The sequence below is a fragment of the Oncorhynchus masou genome, chromosome 23 (assembly GCF_036934945.1).
Source record: "Oncorhynchus masou masou isolate Uvic2021 chromosome 23, UVic_Omas_1.1, whole genome shotgun sequence".
Taxonomy (NCBI): Eukaryota; Metazoa; Chordata; class Actinopteri; order Salmoniformes; family Salmonidae; genus Oncorhynchus; species Oncorhynchus masou.
In genome coordinates this window covers 58560140-58579420 of record NC_088234.1, presented here as the reverse complement: position 1 = coordinate 58579420, position 19281 = coordinate 58560140, and the positions used below count along the sequence as shown (strand labels likewise).

The following is a 19281-nucleotide window of genomic DNA, read 5'->3' as shown; positions in this document are numbered from 1 at the left end:
TTAAGAGTAAACATTAAATGTATCAATTCGATATAGGCATCAAGGTTATACAATAAATATACAGTCCTTTGTATTTTGAAATATATATTGTTAAAATAAGGCTGTCTATTGTACTTTAGTCCTACAGTTCATAAAGGCAGGGCATGCAACAGTGGGCATGCCAAAATTAAGCAAAAAAAGTATGTTGTATTATGCATGAGAACATATTTGTAAGGCATAATTTACTCTGTTTATTTGTACATTTGGAAACAGAGATGGTGTAATGTACACAGAACAAAAATATAAATGCAACATATAAAGTGTTGGTCCCATGTTTCATAAGCTGACGTTTTCCATATGCACAAAAATATTATTTCTCAAAAAAGGCCACTCTAAAATGTGCAGTTATATCACACAACACTATGCCACAAATGTGTCAAGTTTTGAATGAACGTGCAGTTGGGATGCTGACTTCAGGAATGTTCACCAGAGCTGTTGCCAGAGAATTGCATGTTAATGTCTCTACCATAAACTGCCCTCATGTCATTTTATAGAATTTGGCAGTACGTTCAATATGCCTCAAAACCGGAGGCCACGTGTATTGCATCATGTTGGTGAGAGGTTTTCTGATGTCAACGTTGTGAACAGAGTGCCCCATGGTGGCGGTGGGGTTATGGTATGAGCGGGCATAAGCTATGGACAACGAACACAAGTGCATTTATCGATGGCAATTTGAATGCACAGAGACACCGTGACGAGATCCTGGGGCCATTTATCTGCCGCCATTACCTCATATTTCAGCATGATAATGCACTGCCCCATGTCACAAGAATCTGTACACAATTCCTGGAAGCTGAAAATGTCCCAGTTCTTCCATGGACTGAATACTCGCCAGACATGTCACCGTCACCAATTGAGCATGTGTGGGATGCTCTGGTTTGACGTGAACGACAGCATGTTCCAGTTCCCGACAATATCCAAGAACTTCACACAGCCATTAGAGGGGTGGGACAACTTTCCACATGCCACAATCAAATGGTGGTCACACCAGATACTGACTGGTTTTCTGATCCTATCATCTTTTTTAAGGTATCTGTGACCAACAGATGCATATCTGTATTCCCAGTCACATGAAATCCATAGATTAGAGCCTAATGAATGTATTTAAATTGACTGATTTCTGTATATGAACTCTAAGTCAGTAAAATTACATGTTGCCTTTTATATTTTTGTTCAGTATATAATTAACTGGTGGGACATAGTCCTCCAGAGGGCAGTCATTGTACTGTAATAGTATCGAAATTAATGGTCATGTTCGAGAGCATCAAAACCGCAATGTATAATGGGTCAATTGTGACTGACTGATCAACAAATAATGAGCCGCTATTTACAATGCAAGGTGATTTGTAGAACAGTCAGTCGGCAGTCGCCTGCACTGTCGGCTGCAATGTCGAACCAGCCCAATCAGTGTCGTCAACACAGGAGGTTGGTGGCACCTTAATTGGGGAGGACAGGCTTGTGGTAATGGCTGGAGCAGAATGAGTGGAATGGTATCAAATACATCAAAACACATGGTTTGATGCCATTCCATTTGCTCTATTCCAGACATTATTATGAGCCATCTTCCCCTCAGCAGCCTCCACTGGTCTTCCATGTGTTGTGATGCAATGTGCTTTTAAATTAACTGTAAATCACCTCGACCACAGTGGTATCCTTCAAGCTATTATTACAATCATACCTTTTAAATGAATTCATTTACCATTCAGTAGTAGCGTATGACATGTTTGCCTACTGTGGATGTACAAATCTAATCTAACATTTTGAAAAACTACACAGGAGACTATTCTAATAAAATGTAGGCTGTCTGTCTAATGCGCAAGTGATGATGAGGACTAAGACTATTCATTAATCTTTACTTTGTATTCAGACATCTTTTGTGCTTGTTTGCAGGTGAGAGAAATAATCTTTCCTTAAACAAACTCTAGGTGGCAACAGTGAATCATGGACAGTTTATACTGTAGGTTGTATCTGGGACACACCCACATTTGGTTTGCTCTAATCTGTTATGAATGTGTTCGATGTATAGGTTAGGAAATGTTTATCCCAGAATTGCTACATCAAGAGCAATACAGTGACTGAAGGTTTGCCAGCAATTGAATAAGAAAACATGTTTCTTGTGCAGTGACAAAGTGAATTCCTAAACAGATCATTGACAGTCACTATTGATGCACTCGTAAAACAATATATAAAGTAGCCTACTCTGGACTGTTGCACCAACAGCAGTCCTGTGCCTTTGACTACCTCTTTATGACATGAGGACATAAAAGTAACTGCCAAAATAAAGGAAACACTTGAGTAAATGAGGGATGCAAAGTATATATATTGAAAGCAGGTTCATTCCACACAGGTGTGGTTCATGGGTTAATTAAGCAATTAAAACATCCCATCATGCTTAAGGTCATGTATACAAATTCCCAGTTGCCCATTACTTTGACTACCATGGCTAGAAGAGATATCTGTGCCTTTGAAAGAGGGTCTCAAAGGAGCATAGGGGGTTTAAAGGGTGTGTGTGTGTGTGTGTGTGTGTGTGTGTCTCCGTCATCAGATCTCAACCCAATTTAACACTTATGGGAGATTCTGGAGCGGCGCCTGAGACAGCCTTTTCCACCACCATCAACAAAAAAACAAATGATTAAATTTCTCGTGGAAGAATGGTGTTGCATCCCTCCAATAGTTGCAGACACATGTCGAATCGATGCCAAGGCTCATTGACGCTGTTCTGGCGGCCTGTGGTGGCCCAACGCCCTATTAAGACACTGATGATGTTTCCTATATTTTGGCAGTTACCTGTCGTTAAAGGGTACGTTGTTGTACAGATATTTACTGTCAGATTAAGAACATTGTCTGCCATAAGAGCAGTGTACATCATAGATGTGTTAATGCTACATTTATGTACTGGTTAACTCTGACAAACGTATTAATATTTTCAGGAAGTACATGCATTGTTATTTTTTTCAATTTACTATTAATATTTTTCTTGTATCAGAATATGATATAACAGAACCCCAGTTATAAAATAATGTGTGAAGGTAACCACCTGTAAACATGGAGAAAGTATTCTCCCATTATATTACTATGAAAAGACATGAAACAGAATTAATAGAAGTGTAATGCCAATCAAACAGCACAGATAGGCCTATTACATACAGTATTTAGTCATTGGAGTGACATGTTCATAAAAAGGTGTTGACAACTCCTGTATTTGATCATCTTTGATGTTCAGGCGCAAAGTGTATCATACGTGTGGTGTAAAGAGTTGCTGTGGTTACTTTCTTTGCCGGTGTTAAGTCCAATGCATAAGGTCTTATTTCAAAACATGTCCTTGGGGGAACTGGAAATGGTGTTTAGCAGTCTTTAAAAAGTCATGCTATTGATCTTACTGACTGAAATAGCCTCCAATTGTTTACAATATCTGTTCAATAAGTCACAATCTGTTTTTAAAGAGAGCTACAGTTGTCCCACTGGTACAACACCCTTTTCCAGTTATACCTAATAAACCTAATTATTCACGAATACCTTGGGAATCTAGGACCAATATTCCATTCGGTAAAATCATTGTCTTGTAATTTTACCAAACAAATAGCTTAGGCCAGGGATGGACAACTTTGATGGGGGTGGGGGCCACAACAAAGCCAAACTCATCATAGGGGGCAGCAGTGGCTCACGGATCTGTGTACCCACATCCATACTCACACATGCAATCCGAGCCTTTTGGGGGCCATTAAGTGGAAGTTATATGTTTCAGAGTTAATTTCCTGCATTTCTATACATATTTGCCATGAGGCGGAGAAGATTTCTCAATTTTATAACTAATTTCATGCGATTCTACTAATTTTGCCATGGGGTGGAGAGAAAGGTTTGCAGTTTTTAATATGATATGACTAACAACATCAATGGAGGCCCCCCAAGTCGGTAAATCAACCATGATTACTAGAAGTTTAGATAGTCCTGCGGCCAGCTAACTTACAATCACAGTTGTTTTTGCTGACATGGGCTAATTGAGTGACTGACATAACGAGAGAAACTGCTGATGCACAACCAAATTTCAAAATGTCACCTTGTGTAATCTACTATTCTAACTCAACAGTAAGTTGAGACCCTGGCAGATCTTTTGTTTTAAGGCTTTGAAAATTTATCCGTGGGCCTACAAAAGGGGGGCCGCCAGTTGCCCATCCTTGTCTTAGACCTTAAAAGGGCAGCTCAGCTCCTTCCAATGTTAGTATGCTATTGACCGCTGCAGTTGGTTTTCATTTTAACCTATGCATAAGACCGGGGTATGATAGCATATCCATTACAAACTAAGTACTGTCCAGGGACATGGTGGTTTCAACACTTTTCAGGATGCAAGACGCTCAAACAATAATTAATAATATAGAAATGATTTGATCATGTTAAAAACATAACAGCCCTAAAGCTCTATCACAAGTTAAATATCTAGTTCTACCCTATTGAGTGTTTCCAACAAAGAAAATATACAGAATAGAAGACTGCAACTTTTACTTAAAATTGGATGCTGGAAATTGAGTCAAGATTCTGAGATCAACCCCAGTCAGTTTACATTCTGGTTTAGACCAAAACAGAATTTTAGACATGATACCAAAATAGATGAATGCCAATGGGGCATAATTGTCTTTACTCTGCAACAATAAACATCAAATAGATGTCTTTATCTTAGGAGTCAGGTGAGGTTTCTGGCATTCCTATTTTCCCCATTAGTTTCATTTGTTCAGCAGTGGTCCAACAGACAGATGGCCCCAGTTCATTTGGTCGAGGTTGGAGGTATGCTGCACTTTGTAAATGAAAATTGAAGACACACCGGGTAAACACCTTTTGGAGTATAGATTTGTATAGGATATCTCCACACTACTGTCCATGCAGCTCCAACCTGCTTGGGCCCGAGAGGGTTTTAAAGGGTTGTGATGAATGATGTCATTATTGGCAAAATGGATAATAAACGATTAACTATATTTACTGAGGTTCAGCATTCAATAGACAATCCATTTATTTGATTAGTTCCCTTTCCATGAATGTCTTCTGTAAGAAACAGTCAGGATGAAAGAAGCAGAAGGTTCAATAGATGAACAAATGCCCTTCAAGTCCTACATTACGTCTACAGTGTCCGATTTCAGTATTAAACTGTTATTTTTCTCTTAAAGCCTGCATAAATCAGTCTTGTAACGCACCACGTCTTCGGATTCACAGGGAGCCATTGGGACTCTCCTTACTCCAATTGCGCTCTGTTGGTTGAGCGATTTTGAGCTGTGCCAGTTGGTTGAGCTGGTGCTTGTTGCAGACTGGGATCTTGTTAGCCTGCAGGCTCTTGGTGTGGCGTGAATACCAGTCCCGCTCGAACGTAGCCCTCACCTGTTCCACCAACGTTGAGTTCTTCTCTTTCACCCCCTCCGCCTGATTGATCACCAAGCCTGCTCCAGCGTTGAACGTAAACTCATTCCCCACCCAGTCAAAGTTGCCTGTGGGACAACAGACACCCGTCAAAACCGTTAATCAGAAATATAGATTCAAAGGTACTAGCCAAATGGTCAACCCACCTCACAAGCAAACTAATCAACCCACCAACCAGTAGCTAGACCAATAATTGAATTTAAAAAAAAATTAAAAATTTGCAAAATAGTTATTACTCATCTGAAATGAATGCAAGTGAACTCACCTATGTACACAGCACTGTCTGTCACCATTAATCTGTTATGGTTGATTCCCTGTAGCGTGCCATCTCTCTGTTCCCTGGGGCTGAAGAACTTCTGCACAAAACACACAAGGACTGGCTTAGCAGTAGTGATTAATGAATACATTTTACATGACCTACAGTAGGTTTGCAGGTACAGTAGAGATGAATACATTTTACATGTACAGTAGGTTTGCAGGTACAGTAGAGTTGAATACATTTTACATGATGTACAGTAGGTTTGCAGGTACAGTAGAGCAATACATTTTACATGTACAGTAGGTTTGCAGGTACAGAAGAGATGAATACATTTTACATGACTTACAGTAGGTTTGCAGGTACAGTAAAGATGAATACATTTTACATGTACAGTAGGTTTGCAGGTACAGTAGAGATTAATATATTTTACATGGCCTAAGGTAGGTTTGCAGGTACAGTAGAGATGAATACATTTTACATGATGTACAGTAGGTTTGCAGGTACAGTAGAGATGAATACATTTTACATGGCCTACAGTAGGTTTGCAGGTACAGTAGAGATGAATACATTTTACATGACCTACTGTAGATATGATTAAATACAGTGCACTGCAAAAGTATTGGGATAGTGACACATTTTGTCTTGGCTCTGTACTACAGCACGTTTTGATTATTTTGTGGCCGGTAGAAAGGAATGTCAAATAATGTAGTGCTTTTTTGGAGTCACTTTTATTGTAAATAAGAATAGAACATGTTTTTGATCACTTCTACATTAATGTGGATGCTACCATGATTACAGATAGTCCTGAATAATGATGAGTGAGAAAGTTAGACGCACATATCATACCCCCCAAACATTTTTATCGTAATGGTGAGAGGTTAGCATGTCATGGTGGTATGATATGTGTGACTAACTTTCTCACTTATAATTATTCATGATTAATTCAGGACTATCTGTATTCATGGTAGCATCCATATTAATGTAGAGATTTATAGAACAGGGGCGCAACTTTCACTGGGGACAGGGGGGGAACATGTCCCCCCCTCATTCTGAAATTGCATTTTTGTGCCATCTAGTTTTATCATTGAAATGTGATACAAAGGAAAGGGGGGATACCTAGTCAGTTGTACAACTGAATGCCTTCAACTGAAATGTATCTTCCGCATTTAACCCAATCCCTCTGAATCAAATCAGGCAACGGTGTGCTTTAGGACCATGCGGACGCCTCTGAGCAGTCGGGTAGGCTGTTTGGAGTGTTTATCCGAGAGGATAAAAAAAATATACAGTACCAGTCAAAAGTTTGGACACACCTACTCATTCAAGGGTTTTTACTTTATTTTGACTATTTTCTACATTGTAGAATAATAGTGAAGACATCAACACTATGAAATAACACATATGGAATCATGTAGTAACCAAAGAAGTGTTAAACAAATCAAAATACATCTTAGATTCTTCAAAGTAGCAAACCCTTTGACAGCTTTAAACACGCTTGGCATTCTCTCAACCAGCTTCACCTGGAATGCTTTTCCAACAGTCTTGAAGGACTTCCCACATATGCTGAGCACTTGTTGGCTGCTTTTCCTTCCCTCTGCAGTCCAACTCATCCCAAACCATCTCAATTGGGTTGAGGTCAGGTGATTGTGGAGGCCAGGTCATCTGATGCAGCACTCCATCACTCTCCTTCTTGGTCAAATAGCCCTTACACAGCCTGGAGGTGTGTTGGGTCATTGTCCTTTTTTAAAGCCAAATGATAGTCCCAATAAGTGGAATCATGATGGCATGGCATATCGGTGTAGAATGCTGGCTGTTAGCAATGCTGGTTAAGTGTGCCTTGAATTCGAAATAAATCAGTGTCACCAGCAAAGCACCCCCACACCATCACACCTCTGCTTCACGGTGGGAACCACACATGTAGAGATCATCCGTTCACCTACTCAGCGTCTTACAAAGACACGGCGGTTGGACTTATCAGACCGAAGGACAGATTCCCACCAGTCTAATGTCCATTTATCCTCTGCAGCAGAGGTAAATCTGAGTCTTCCTTTCCTGGGGCGGTTCTCATGAGTGCTTGATGGTTTTTGCGACTGCACTTGAAGAAACTTTCAAAGTTCTTGACATTTTCCACCCTGACTGACATTCACGTCTTAAAGCAATGATGAACTTGAATTTATCATTGCTTATTTCAGCTGTTCTTACCATAATATCAAATCACATGTGCCGAATACAACAGGTACAGTGAAATTCTTCCTTACAAGCTCTTAACCAACAATGCAGTTAAGAGAAAAAAAGAACAAAGTAACAAATGATTAAAGAGAAGCAATAAAATAACAATATGGACTTGGTCTTTTACCAAATAGGGCTATCTTCTGTATACCCCCCCTACCTTCCACAAATTAACTTTTAACAAAGCACACCTGTTAATTGAAATGCCTTCCAGGGTACTACCTCATGAAGCTGGTTGAGAGAATGCCAAGAGTGTGCAAATCTGTCATCAAGGCAAAGGGTAGCCACTTTAAAGAATCTCAAATATAAAATATATTTTGATTTAACTTTTTTTTGTCCCTCCCACTTCTAAAACCAAAGATGCTCCCCTGGTTTAAGAAACATATTATATTCTTATTTACAATTCAAGTGACTCCAAAATGATACAATACATTACTTACCATTCATTTCTATTGGGCACAAAATAATCTTTAACACAACCAAAACAAACAGCAAATACCTCCAACAAGTTTTGTAGTCACAAGCTTTATGTAATCATTGCAAGTTAGGAATATGGTACCAAATACTAAACTTTTGACTACTTTAATACATATAAGTGAATTTGGGGGGACTATGTACAAAAAGTCCTGTAATTTCTAAACGGTTCACCTGATATGGATGAAAATGCCTTCTAATTAAAGCTGACAGTCTGCACTTTAACCTCAGTCATTGTATCATTCAAATCCAAAGTGGTGGAGTATAGATTAAACAAATAAAATAAAAATGTATAATTGTCCCAGCTCACTGTAGGTATAATGAGCCTGGTAAAGTAGCTATGATGATTCTGTATAACATCAGTTTGTATCCAGGTAATGAGGATGTAGGCATGTGGTGTCCACACTCACAGCTTCCATTGAACAGTTGGCCAGCTCCATGCACAGGGTCTTCAGGGACCACACAAAGTTAAAGGTCAAGGGATGCGTCTGCTCCCAGCAGCTTACTAGCAGACGCACTTCGATGTTCCTCAGGATCAAGGCCTCCCGAAGCATCCCGTCTATACGTGACCAGTATCTGCCAAGGTAGCAAAGAGTTACACACTAATCTGTTTGGTAATTACAGGTCATTATACACAGTTACATCCTATCGGTTTCATCCTATCAGTTGTCATTGTATTGTATAAATGGGTGAACAATACAACACTAACAATAAGGTGATCAGGTGCTGTCAGTATCAACAATAAGGTGATCAGGTGCAGTCAGTATGAACAATAAGGTGATCAGGTGCTGTCAGTGTCAACAAATTGCTCACCTGTGAGCATTCCTGTTAGTGAGAGGCAGATAGTCTGTAATGGATATGTAGATGAACCTCTTGGCCTTTTGGATCACGTAGGATATGGCATCAAGGTCTCTGGTCCTGTCTTTAGGGCAGAAGACATCTGGAGAGCTCTGCCACAAGATAAGACTGTTAAATCATTGGAGAGTAGAGAACGGAGGCCCTCATGTCAATGCCAAGGCTTTACAGATGCAATGAATCATTGTCATTGTTGTCGTCCTCATTATTGTTATCAAATCGTCATCATCATCACCACCACCACTACCTCTTGGAACATATCATTGTCCATTAGGATTCCAACAGCATCGTTACCTTCTCTCTACTTGTCTCTAACTGATCCTGTCTCTGTTCTTTATTTCTTGATATATAATAATAATATTAATTTATTTGGTAAAGCTCTTTTCTCACAACCAAGGTGCAATAAAATAAAATAAAAAATAAAAAACACAGACCATAGAACACAGACAACAATCTAAGCTATATACAGGTCTGGAGGACATGAGAACAGAATTAACAGAGGTCCTTGAAAGCTTTTCTGAACAGCACAGTTTTGAGCTGTGCCTTAAAGGAGGCCAGAGACTCTGCAGCCCTAATAGTGTCTGGAAGTGTGTTCCTCAGCAACGGAGCCGCACAGCCTAAAGCCCTGTCACCCATAGGATGTGTGTGATGAGAAAAATGACAGATCACAGTTCCATGCTATCAATACTTCTGATGATTAACGTTCCCTCTGTTTTTCAGAAATGTTCATCGACTGGCCTAATTTACAACCAGCCAAACGTATGTTTTTTGTTGGAAGCAATGCAATTTTTCATCCCATTAGCGTACTTAAAACACCAGCTGATTAGTCATATCGAGCTGTATAAGACAATAGCTTTTTTCACCCAACTGTCACCTCTCGTCAAAGTTATTACTGTGGGAGGACATTGCAAATGTTTACATCATTTATATAACAGGACTAATGTAAAGGCTTTAACCAAGAAAAGTCTTCAAATAGCATGCATAAATATTGGCAATTTATTATTGCTAGCAAGAAAAACCCCAAAGAATTCACAATCTCTGTAAAGTATTCATTAATTTAGTATAAAATGAGCCTGCTTCAGAATGATACAAATTACTACTGATACAGAATGCTAAAAAATAATTTCAAGGCCCTTGTTAAAAGGTCACATCGTCCAGACAAACTCCTGTCCTTATGCATGAAGCCATGTGAGAGAACGATTAGTTGTCACTCACAGAGACAAAGACTTCAGCCTTGGTGTTGTTGAAGAGAAGTGGAAGGTTCTCATCTTTGTTCCACAGGGCGCTCAGCCTTTTGGACCACATGGATGGTATAAAGTCCTTATACTGCAGCTGCCAGTAGAGGTTGAATACCCTGTGCAGGTCCAGTGCCAGGCAACTACAGTTGTAGACGATGATGCCCAGTTCTTTCATCTGAGAGACAACAAAGCAACAGCACAGATGTTGTACGGTGTTAGCATGTGCCCCCAGGCACTCCACCCATACCAAATCCTTACTTCACACATCTCTTCTCATCCTGCCTCCCCCTCCTCTCCTTCCATTCCCCCTTTTCCATTCCCTCTCCTCCCATCTCCTACTCCCCACACTTCATTTTCCCTTCTCCCTCCTGTCCTCTTTTTTTGTTTCCTCTCCACAGCCCAGTGCTCCTCTCCCTTCCAGCCCTGAATCCTCCCCATAGTCTTCTGCCCTCCTCTGGCCCTGGACGAGGCAGGTAGTCCTCCAGGCCCTTCCAATCACCAAATCTCCCATCCCTTCTCACAGCAGGGTTTCAAGTGATGCACTTCTCAAGCAAATGTTTATTTCAGTGAAGTGATAAAGATAGACGGGCTAGGTACAGCGAATGGGGTCACACTTTAAATCAACCTTTTGTACTTTTTCAGCTTTGAGCAGCACCACGCTCCCTTTTTGTCCTCACTTAATTAATTCAGTATTGTCCTTTCTCGTACGCACGTGAAAACGGTGATGTTTTCTGCCAACTATAAAAAGTTGCATCTCTTTTATATTCAGGATGTTTGTGCAACCTAAGCCAATTAATGGATGCGGTTCTCCTAGTGTAACTAGCAGTGTTTGAATAAATATTGATTGCAGAGTCATTGGACAAAAATCCCCAGAGCTGATGGTTGTACACAGTACCCTCAAAGTGCCTGTAATATCAGACCTCAAATGAAAACAGGTTTTGTGTACACAGTAGGTTGGTTAAAGTGTTTACGTAATCAAGGTATGGAACATATTAGTCAGTATGAGGAGCACTCATGGGTGGACTGGTCTCATTGAATGGAGAATAAATGTTACAGAAATATACACAGGTGGCCTCCCGAGTGGTGCAGTGGTCTGAGGCACTGCATCGCAGTGCTAGCTGTGCCACTAGAGATTCTGGGTTCGAGTCCAGGTGCTGTCGCACACCCAAGAGGCGGTGCACAATTGGCCCAGCATCATCCGGGTTAGGGGAGGGTTTGGCCAGCAGGGATGTCCTTGTCCCATCGCACACCATCGACTCCTGTGGCGGACCGGGCACAGTGCACGCTGACACGGTCGCCAGGTGTATGGTGTTTCCTCCAACACATTGGTGCGGCTAGCTTCCTGGTTAAGTAGGCCTTGTGTCAAGAAGCAGTGTGGCTTGGTTGGGTTTCAGAGGACGCACGGCTCTCGACTGTCTCCTCACCCGAGTCCATCCGGGAGTTGCAGCGATGAGACAAGACTGTAACTACCAATTGGATACCACACAATTGGGGAGAAAAGGGGTAAAGAAAATAAAGAAATATACACAGGTGGGTAATATAATGAAGTGAATATACTAAGATACCGTGGACAGTGATTGCCAGTCCATGGTGGCGCTGCCGATGTAGATGTGCTGCCTGTCCACCACCCAGAAAGAAGAGTGCAGAAAGCCTTTGGTCAGGGCTGTCATGTTAATGTAGTGTACCTCACCTACACAGGTAGGAAAAGACAGAATCGACAGAGATAGAAATCAGTGCTGTGAAAAAGTATTTGCACCCTTTCTGATTCTCCATTTTTGCATATTTTTGATACAGGATGTTATTGCAACACCAGGGTTGTGGGTTCGATTCCCACGGGGGACCAGTATGAAAAAGGTATGAAAATGCAGTCGCTCTGGATAAGAGCCTCTGCTAAATGACGTAAATGTAATCAGATCTTCAACCTAATATTAGATAAAGGGAACCTGAGTTCACAAATAACCCCAAAAATGTATACTTATTTTATTTATTTAATTAACAATGTTATGCAACACCCAATTCCACTGTGTTAAAAAGTAATTGCTCCCTAACACTCAATAACTGGCCGTGCCAACTTTAACTGCAATGACTGCAACCAAATGCTTCCTGTAGTTGATGATCAGTCTCTAACATCGCTGTGGAGGAATTCTGGTCCACTCTTGCATGCAGAACTGCTTAAACTCAGCGACATTTGTGGGCTGCTCATTTCAAGTCCTGCCACAACATCTCAATTGGGATTAGGTCTCGACTTTGATCAGACCATTCCAGGAACTGATAATATTTAGTATCAAAATATCCAAAAGTAGAGAAAATTAGAATGGTGGCAAATACTTTTTCACAGCAATGTATGTTAATATTGCATGTAAGATTAGTCATGATGTAATATCCCTCTTTGAGATAAAAGTGCCGAGACCATTTTGTAGATACTGTAGTGAACGGTGGGGCAGGGAAGCAAACCTGGGTCTCAAGTGTGAACGGGAAGGCAAGTTCCTGTGCTTTGACTACTCAGACCCCTGACATGTCCGGGCCGTGCGTTCCTCACAGCCGCCATCCCACTTCTGACACCATTGTAGCGAATGGCGACGGAGGGAAGCAAACCCGGGTCACTGGTGTGAAATGCAAACACCCTATGCATCCTGTCAACAGGCATCACAGCAATGGGGTTAACCCTATTGGTGCATTGCGTAAGGGTGTGTGCCCTTTAAGTCGCTTCCCTGACACACCGTTCACTACCCAGTATTTTCTATAAAATGGCAATATACTGTATACGGAATGTAAATGTCACTGTAGCTCTGGTCTTGTGGTTGACAACATGACTCACTGTGTCGAGACAGGCTCTTCAGCTCTGAAGAGTTGATCATTCCACTGGCTATCTTCAAATTGATTCCCTTCTTCTTCAGCCCCTGCAGTCTTTGCAGCAAAGCCTGACCCTGTAACCAAGAACACAATCAATTGGATCACCATAGGTCAGAGGTAGGCAACTAAATTCAGCCACGGGCTGATTTGTCAAAGCGAGTAGTCAGTCGGGGGCCAAAATGTAATTATAATAATTTGTACACTGCAAAATGACCACAAGTAAGCTCAAAAATATATTGCATTTGAAACTAACAATCATTTCATACCAAGATTACATTGAGACACAATCATACACTACCTGACCAAAAGTATGTGGACACCTGCTCATCAAACATCTCATTCCAAAATCACGGCATTAATATGGAGTTGGTCTCCCCTTTACTGCTATAACAGCCTCCACTCTTCTGGGACGGCTTTCCACTAGATGTTGGAACATTGCCTCAGGGACTTGCTTCCATTTAGGCACAAGAGCATTAGTGAGGTTGGGCACTGATGTTGGGCGATTAGCCCTGGCTCGCAGTCGGCGTTCCAATTCATCCCAAAGGTGTTCGATGGGGTCAGGGCTATGTGCGGGCCAGTCAAGTTCTTCCACACTGATCACACTGATCCATTTCTGTATGGACCTCGCTTTGTGCACGGGGGCATTGTCATGCAGAAACAGTAAAGGGCCTTCCCAAAACTGTTGCCAAAGTTGGAAGCACAGAATCGTCTAGAATGTCATTGTATGCTGTAGCGTTAAGATTTCACTTCACTGGAACTAAGGGGCCTAGCTTGAACCATGAACAACAGCCCCAGACTATTATTCCTCCTCCACCAAACCTGGCACTATGGGGCAGGTAGCGTTCTCCTGGCATCAGTGTAAACGCGTCAGTCGGACTGCCAGATGGTGAAGCATGATTCATCACTACTGAGAACGCTTTTCCACTGCTCCAGAGTCCAATGGCGGCGAGCTTTACGCCACTCCAGCCAAGGCTTGCCATTGCGCATGGTGATCTTAGACTTGTATGAGTCTGCTCGGTAATGGAAACCCATTTCATGAAGCTCCCGATGAACAGTTATTGTACGGTTGTTGCTTCCAGAAGAGGTTTGGAACTCGGTAGTGAGTGTTTTGCAACCGAGGACAGACATTTTTTTACGCACTACGCACTTCAGCACTAGGCAGTCCCGTCCTGTGAGCTCGTGTGGCCTACCACTTCACGACTGAGCCGTTGTTGCTCCTAGACACTTCTACTTCACAGTTGACCGGGACAGCTCGAGCAGGGCAGAAATGTGACAAACTGACTTGTCACGTTGAAAGTCACTGAGCTCTTCAGTAAGGCCATTCTACTGCCAATGTTTGTCTATGGCGATTGCATGGCTGAGTGCTTGAATTTATACACCTGTCAGCAACGGGTGTGGCTGAAATAGCCAAATCCACTCATTTGAAAGGGTGTCCACATACACTATATATACAAAAGTATCTATTTTTATTTCGTGGGAATAGTTGGGAACAGATTTCCTAAATATTTTTTTGTTTGTTGCTGAATTGTGATTATAGTAAAAAAATTAATTAAAAAAATAACCAAAAATGCATTTTATTTTAATGTAATTTTTAACATTGGGCCAGGCTCCAGCAATTATAATTGTCTAGGCCAGAGAGCCCCCAAGTGCAATTTCTCTCCAGTTAAACTGCCAAAGGGTGCCATTAGGCCTAATGAACTAAATGGCAGTGGGTAGATACAGGGGTTGTCCAAACCTCAACGCTGCCATTATAGCCAAACAAACCCCTGTGTAACCTTAGCCTCGGTGTAAGCAGGAGTGGGGGGGGGGGGGGGGGTCTACTGGTGTGCCAACACAATAGATGGGCTTGGCTTTGGCTGCAATCTACTAATGGCACATTCTGGCAGAAAGTGGCCATACCCAGTCTGCATAAGTCTATAAAGACAATGTGTGAGCGATGGACTGGACTGGACTTAAGGCTGATCTTTGAAGCAACAAGAAGTCACAGCAGCTGGAATAAGGTGAACAAGATATGTATACATAGTCCCTGGATACAGCTGTTTCTTATTTCTTGTTTTCTTTATTATGTACTTTTTTTAAATGATTATTTAGACTATTTTATTAATAAGTGCACTGTTGGATAGATCTCGCAGTTAAGCATTTCACTGTGCTTTTACAATAAAACTTGAACTTGAGCTATTTGTATTCTTGGTGGAAGAACAGTAATGAGCATCTTATACAATACATTTGGATTTGTTGACAAGAAAAAGACCATAAGTAAAATTGCCACGTAAAGTCAGTGTTATGGCTAGGTATGATAAACAGTAATGCTTTATTTGGCCTGGGGGTGCTACCTGTTTGGTTGTTGCGCTTACCTGCCTAGAAGATTGTAGGAATCTGGATTCATAGTCGGAGGGGTTCAGGTTCCATTGAGGTGACACAATCTCCACAGAGTGACCAGCCACTGCCAGGTCCAACAGGCTGTGCAGCCCAGCAGAGAGGGGGAGGTGGGACGTAGCATTCTCAGAGAAGGTGACATCTTCTGGAATATTCTCCACAAGCACTACCCTGAGATTGAAAATGAGAAAAAAAAACTAATTTAATGACACATGGCTGTTTTTCAGCCTTGTAATTGAAAAGACCTAGAAGCCAGAGAAGTTTAATTAAATAACTTATTTTAATAGAGTAATTTACAGCACAGAGACAATTATGTCTGTCTGCATTAGCCACAGAATCATCTGTAATTTGTGCAGCTGCCTTGGGATGTTGTAAAACGAGGTCATATGCATTGACGTTCACCTATGATTACCTCCTACACTATATTTTAGAAAATTATCCATCTAGACATTTATCACCGAGATCGGTTGTAGGGGTGAATAGAAGAGTGGCTGGACTGCCTTCTAACAGGAACACCGGGGCAGAACTCTAATGGAACTGTATCACATTTTCCAGGGCATCATTTAGAATCATTATCTATGCATCCGGCTGCTTTCAAGTAGAGTGAATTATAGTATCATAAATGTAATGGAAATCAAAGATGAAAAGTTTAAAAAGGCTTCTAAACCAGTGAAGTCTCAAGCCTGGGTTCAAATAGTACTTGTTTTCTTTGAAATACTTAAAGTAATTTTTTAATTTTACCTTTATTTAACTAGGCAAGTCAGTTAAGAACAAATTCTTATTTTCAATGACGGCCTAGGAACAGTGGGTTAACTGCCTGTTCGGGGGCAGAATGACAGATTTGTACCTTGTCAGCTCGGGGATTTGAACATGAGAATTTAAAAGAATTTAAAAGAATTTGAACCCAAGTTGTTGTTTTTTTTCTTTACCCCACCAAATTGGCACTCCAGCAGGAAATCTCTACTTTGCCTCGCTCTCCAAGGCCAACATTAGTAAGGTCTTTAGATCAGGTTTAACACTCGCAAGGCCGGACAGTATTCCAGGGAGCATTCTCAGAGCATGCACAGATCATCTGGCACGTATATTCACTGTCATTTTCAACCTCTCCTTTGAAAGTCTGGTTACGGCACATATCAACACCATCATCCCAGACACCTTAGGCCCACTCCAATTTGCATACCGGCCCAACAGATCCATAGACAACGCAATCTCAATTGTACTCCACACTGCCCTCACCCACCTATACTGTATGAGGAATACCTACAGTTGAAGTTGGAAGTTTAAATACACTTAGGTTGGAGTCATTAAAAAAAACTTGTTTTTCAACCCCTCCACAAATTTCTTGTTAACAAACTATAGTTTTGGCAAGTCGGTTAGGACATTTACTTTGTGCATGACACAAGTCATTTTTACAACAATTGTTTACATACAGATTATTTCACTTATGAATGTTCACTATTTCATAATTTCAGTGGGACAGAAGTTAACATACACTAGGTTGACTGTGCCTTTTAAACAGCTTGGGAAACTCCAGAAAATTATGTCATGGCTTTAGAAGCTTCTGATAGGCTAATTGACATCATTCAAGTCAGGTGTACCTGTGGATGTATTTCAAGGCCTACCTTCAAACTCAGTGCCTCTTTGCTTGACATCATGGGAAAATTTAAAGAAATCAGCCAAGACCTCAGAAGAAAAATTGTAGACCTCCACAACTCTGGTTCATTCTTGGGAGCAATTTCCAAACACTTGAAGGTACCCTGTTCATCTGTACAAACAATAGTATGCAAGTGTAAACACCATGGTACCACGCAGCCGTCATACCGCTCAGGAAGGAGATGTGTTCTGTCGCCTAGAGAGGAATGTACTTTGGTGTGAGAAGTGCAAATCAATCCCAGAACAACAGCAAAGGACCTTGTGAAGATGCTGGAGGAAACAGGTACAAAAGTATCTATATCCACAGTAAAACGAGTCCTATATCGACATAACCCAAAAGGCCGCTCAGCAAGGAAGAAGCCACTGCTCCAAAACCACCATCAAAAAGCCAGACTATGGTTTGCAACTGCAAATGGGGACAAAGATTGTACTTTTTGGAGAAATGTCCTCTTATCTGATGAAACAAAAATAGAACTGTTTGGCCATAATGACCATCATTATGTTTGGTGGAAAAAGGAGGAGGCTTGCAAGCTGAAGAACACCATCCCAACCGTGAAGCACTGGGGTGGCAGCATCATGTTGTGGGGGTGCTTCGCTGCAGGAGGGACAGGTGCACTTCACAAAATACATGGCATCATGAGGACAATGTGGATATATTGAAGCAACATCAAGATATCAGACAGGAAGTTAAAGCTTGGTCGCAAATACTCTTCCAAATGGACAATGACCACAAGCATACTTCCAAAGTTCTGGCAAAATGGCTTAAGGACAACAAAGTCAAGGTATTGGAGTGGCCATCTCAAAGCCCTGACCTCAATCCTATAGAAAATTTGTGCGCGGTATTGAAAAAGCGTGTGAGAGCAAAGAGGCCTACAAACCTGACTCAGTTACACCAGCTCTGTCAGGAGGAATGGGCCAAAATTCACCCAACTTATTGTGGGAAGCTTATGGAAGGCTACCCGAAATGTTTGACCCAAGTTTAAATTGTTTAAGGCAATGCTACCAAATACTAATTGAGTGTATGCAAATTTCTGACCCACTGGGAATGTGATGAAATAAATAATTCTCTACTATTATTCTGAAATTTCACACTCTTAAAATAAAACTGGTGATCCTAACTGACCTAAGACAGGGAATTTTAACCAGGATTAAATGTCAGGAATTGTGAAAACCTGAGTTTAAATGTATTTGGCTAAGGTGTATGTAAACTTCCAACTTCAACTGTATGTGAGAATGCGGTTCATTGACGACAGCTCAGCGTTCAACATGATTGTCCCCTCCAAGCTCTTCACCAATGTCATGACGTTGGCCTGGGGGTAGGTTTACGACAGTCATAAATACTTCTTCCCCCCTTTTTCCTCTCTCTACCCTACTGATGTTACATTTGCAAACACCTTGGTTAACATAGAGATTCTGGGAACATCAGAAGGTGAGGGGAAATGAACTATATTCTGGTAATCCGACCAATTGAACATATGCGGTGGTACTTAATTAATATGATGTCAGTTCGGTTGTCATCTGTGAATTAGGCCCGACTAAGTGGCCCGCCCACATGAAGAGACATAGGTTGTTAACTATGAAACACACCCCTTTTCTCCCTTCCTATATAAAGCCTTGACGACAATATAACCTCCTGTTCCGAGGATGTGAGGACGACGGTCCGATGTCAGAATGGTTCAGATAATAACTTCAGAACGAAGCCAACATCCGTGTGAGCTTTGGTTGCGAATGGTATGTACTTTGAACTCTTATTCACTACAGAAGTGATACTTCCTAGCCGTGGAGTTAGCAACAGCAGCTGCAAACGAGGGATAGGAAGGAACAGACAGAGTATCCCGTCTATCACACAACAACGTTACTACAACGTATCCAATTGACCACCAGGGACATTCTTCAAAGGACAAA

General features: G+C 41.3%; 1 protein-coding gene across 1 annotated transcript in view; it reads right to left on the bottom strand.

Annotated features, from left to right (window-relative positions):
* Positions 1-4640: 4640 nt before the first annotated feature.
* LOC135511111 (inactive phospholipase D5-like) overlaps positions 4641-19281 on the bottom strand; it is a 57884-nt gene continuing 43243 nt past the window's right edge. The window contains exons 3-10 of the mRNA XM_064932651.1: positions 15702-15894; positions 13313-13421; positions 12060-12184; positions 10472-10669; positions 9215-9351; positions 8812-8977; positions 5708-5798; positions 4641-5510 (exon numbers count right to left, since the gene is read on the bottom strand). Coding sequence (XP_064788723.1) covers positions 5236-5510; positions 5708-5798; positions 8812-8977; positions 9215-9351; positions 10472-10669; positions 12060-12184; positions 13313-13421; positions 15702-15894 — 1294 coding nt within the window. The 3' untranslated portion in view covers positions 4641-5235. The remainder of the gene's footprint in view (positions 5511-5707; positions 5799-8811; positions 8978-9214; positions 9352-10471; positions 10670-12059; positions 12185-13312; positions 13422-15701; positions 15895-19281) is intronic.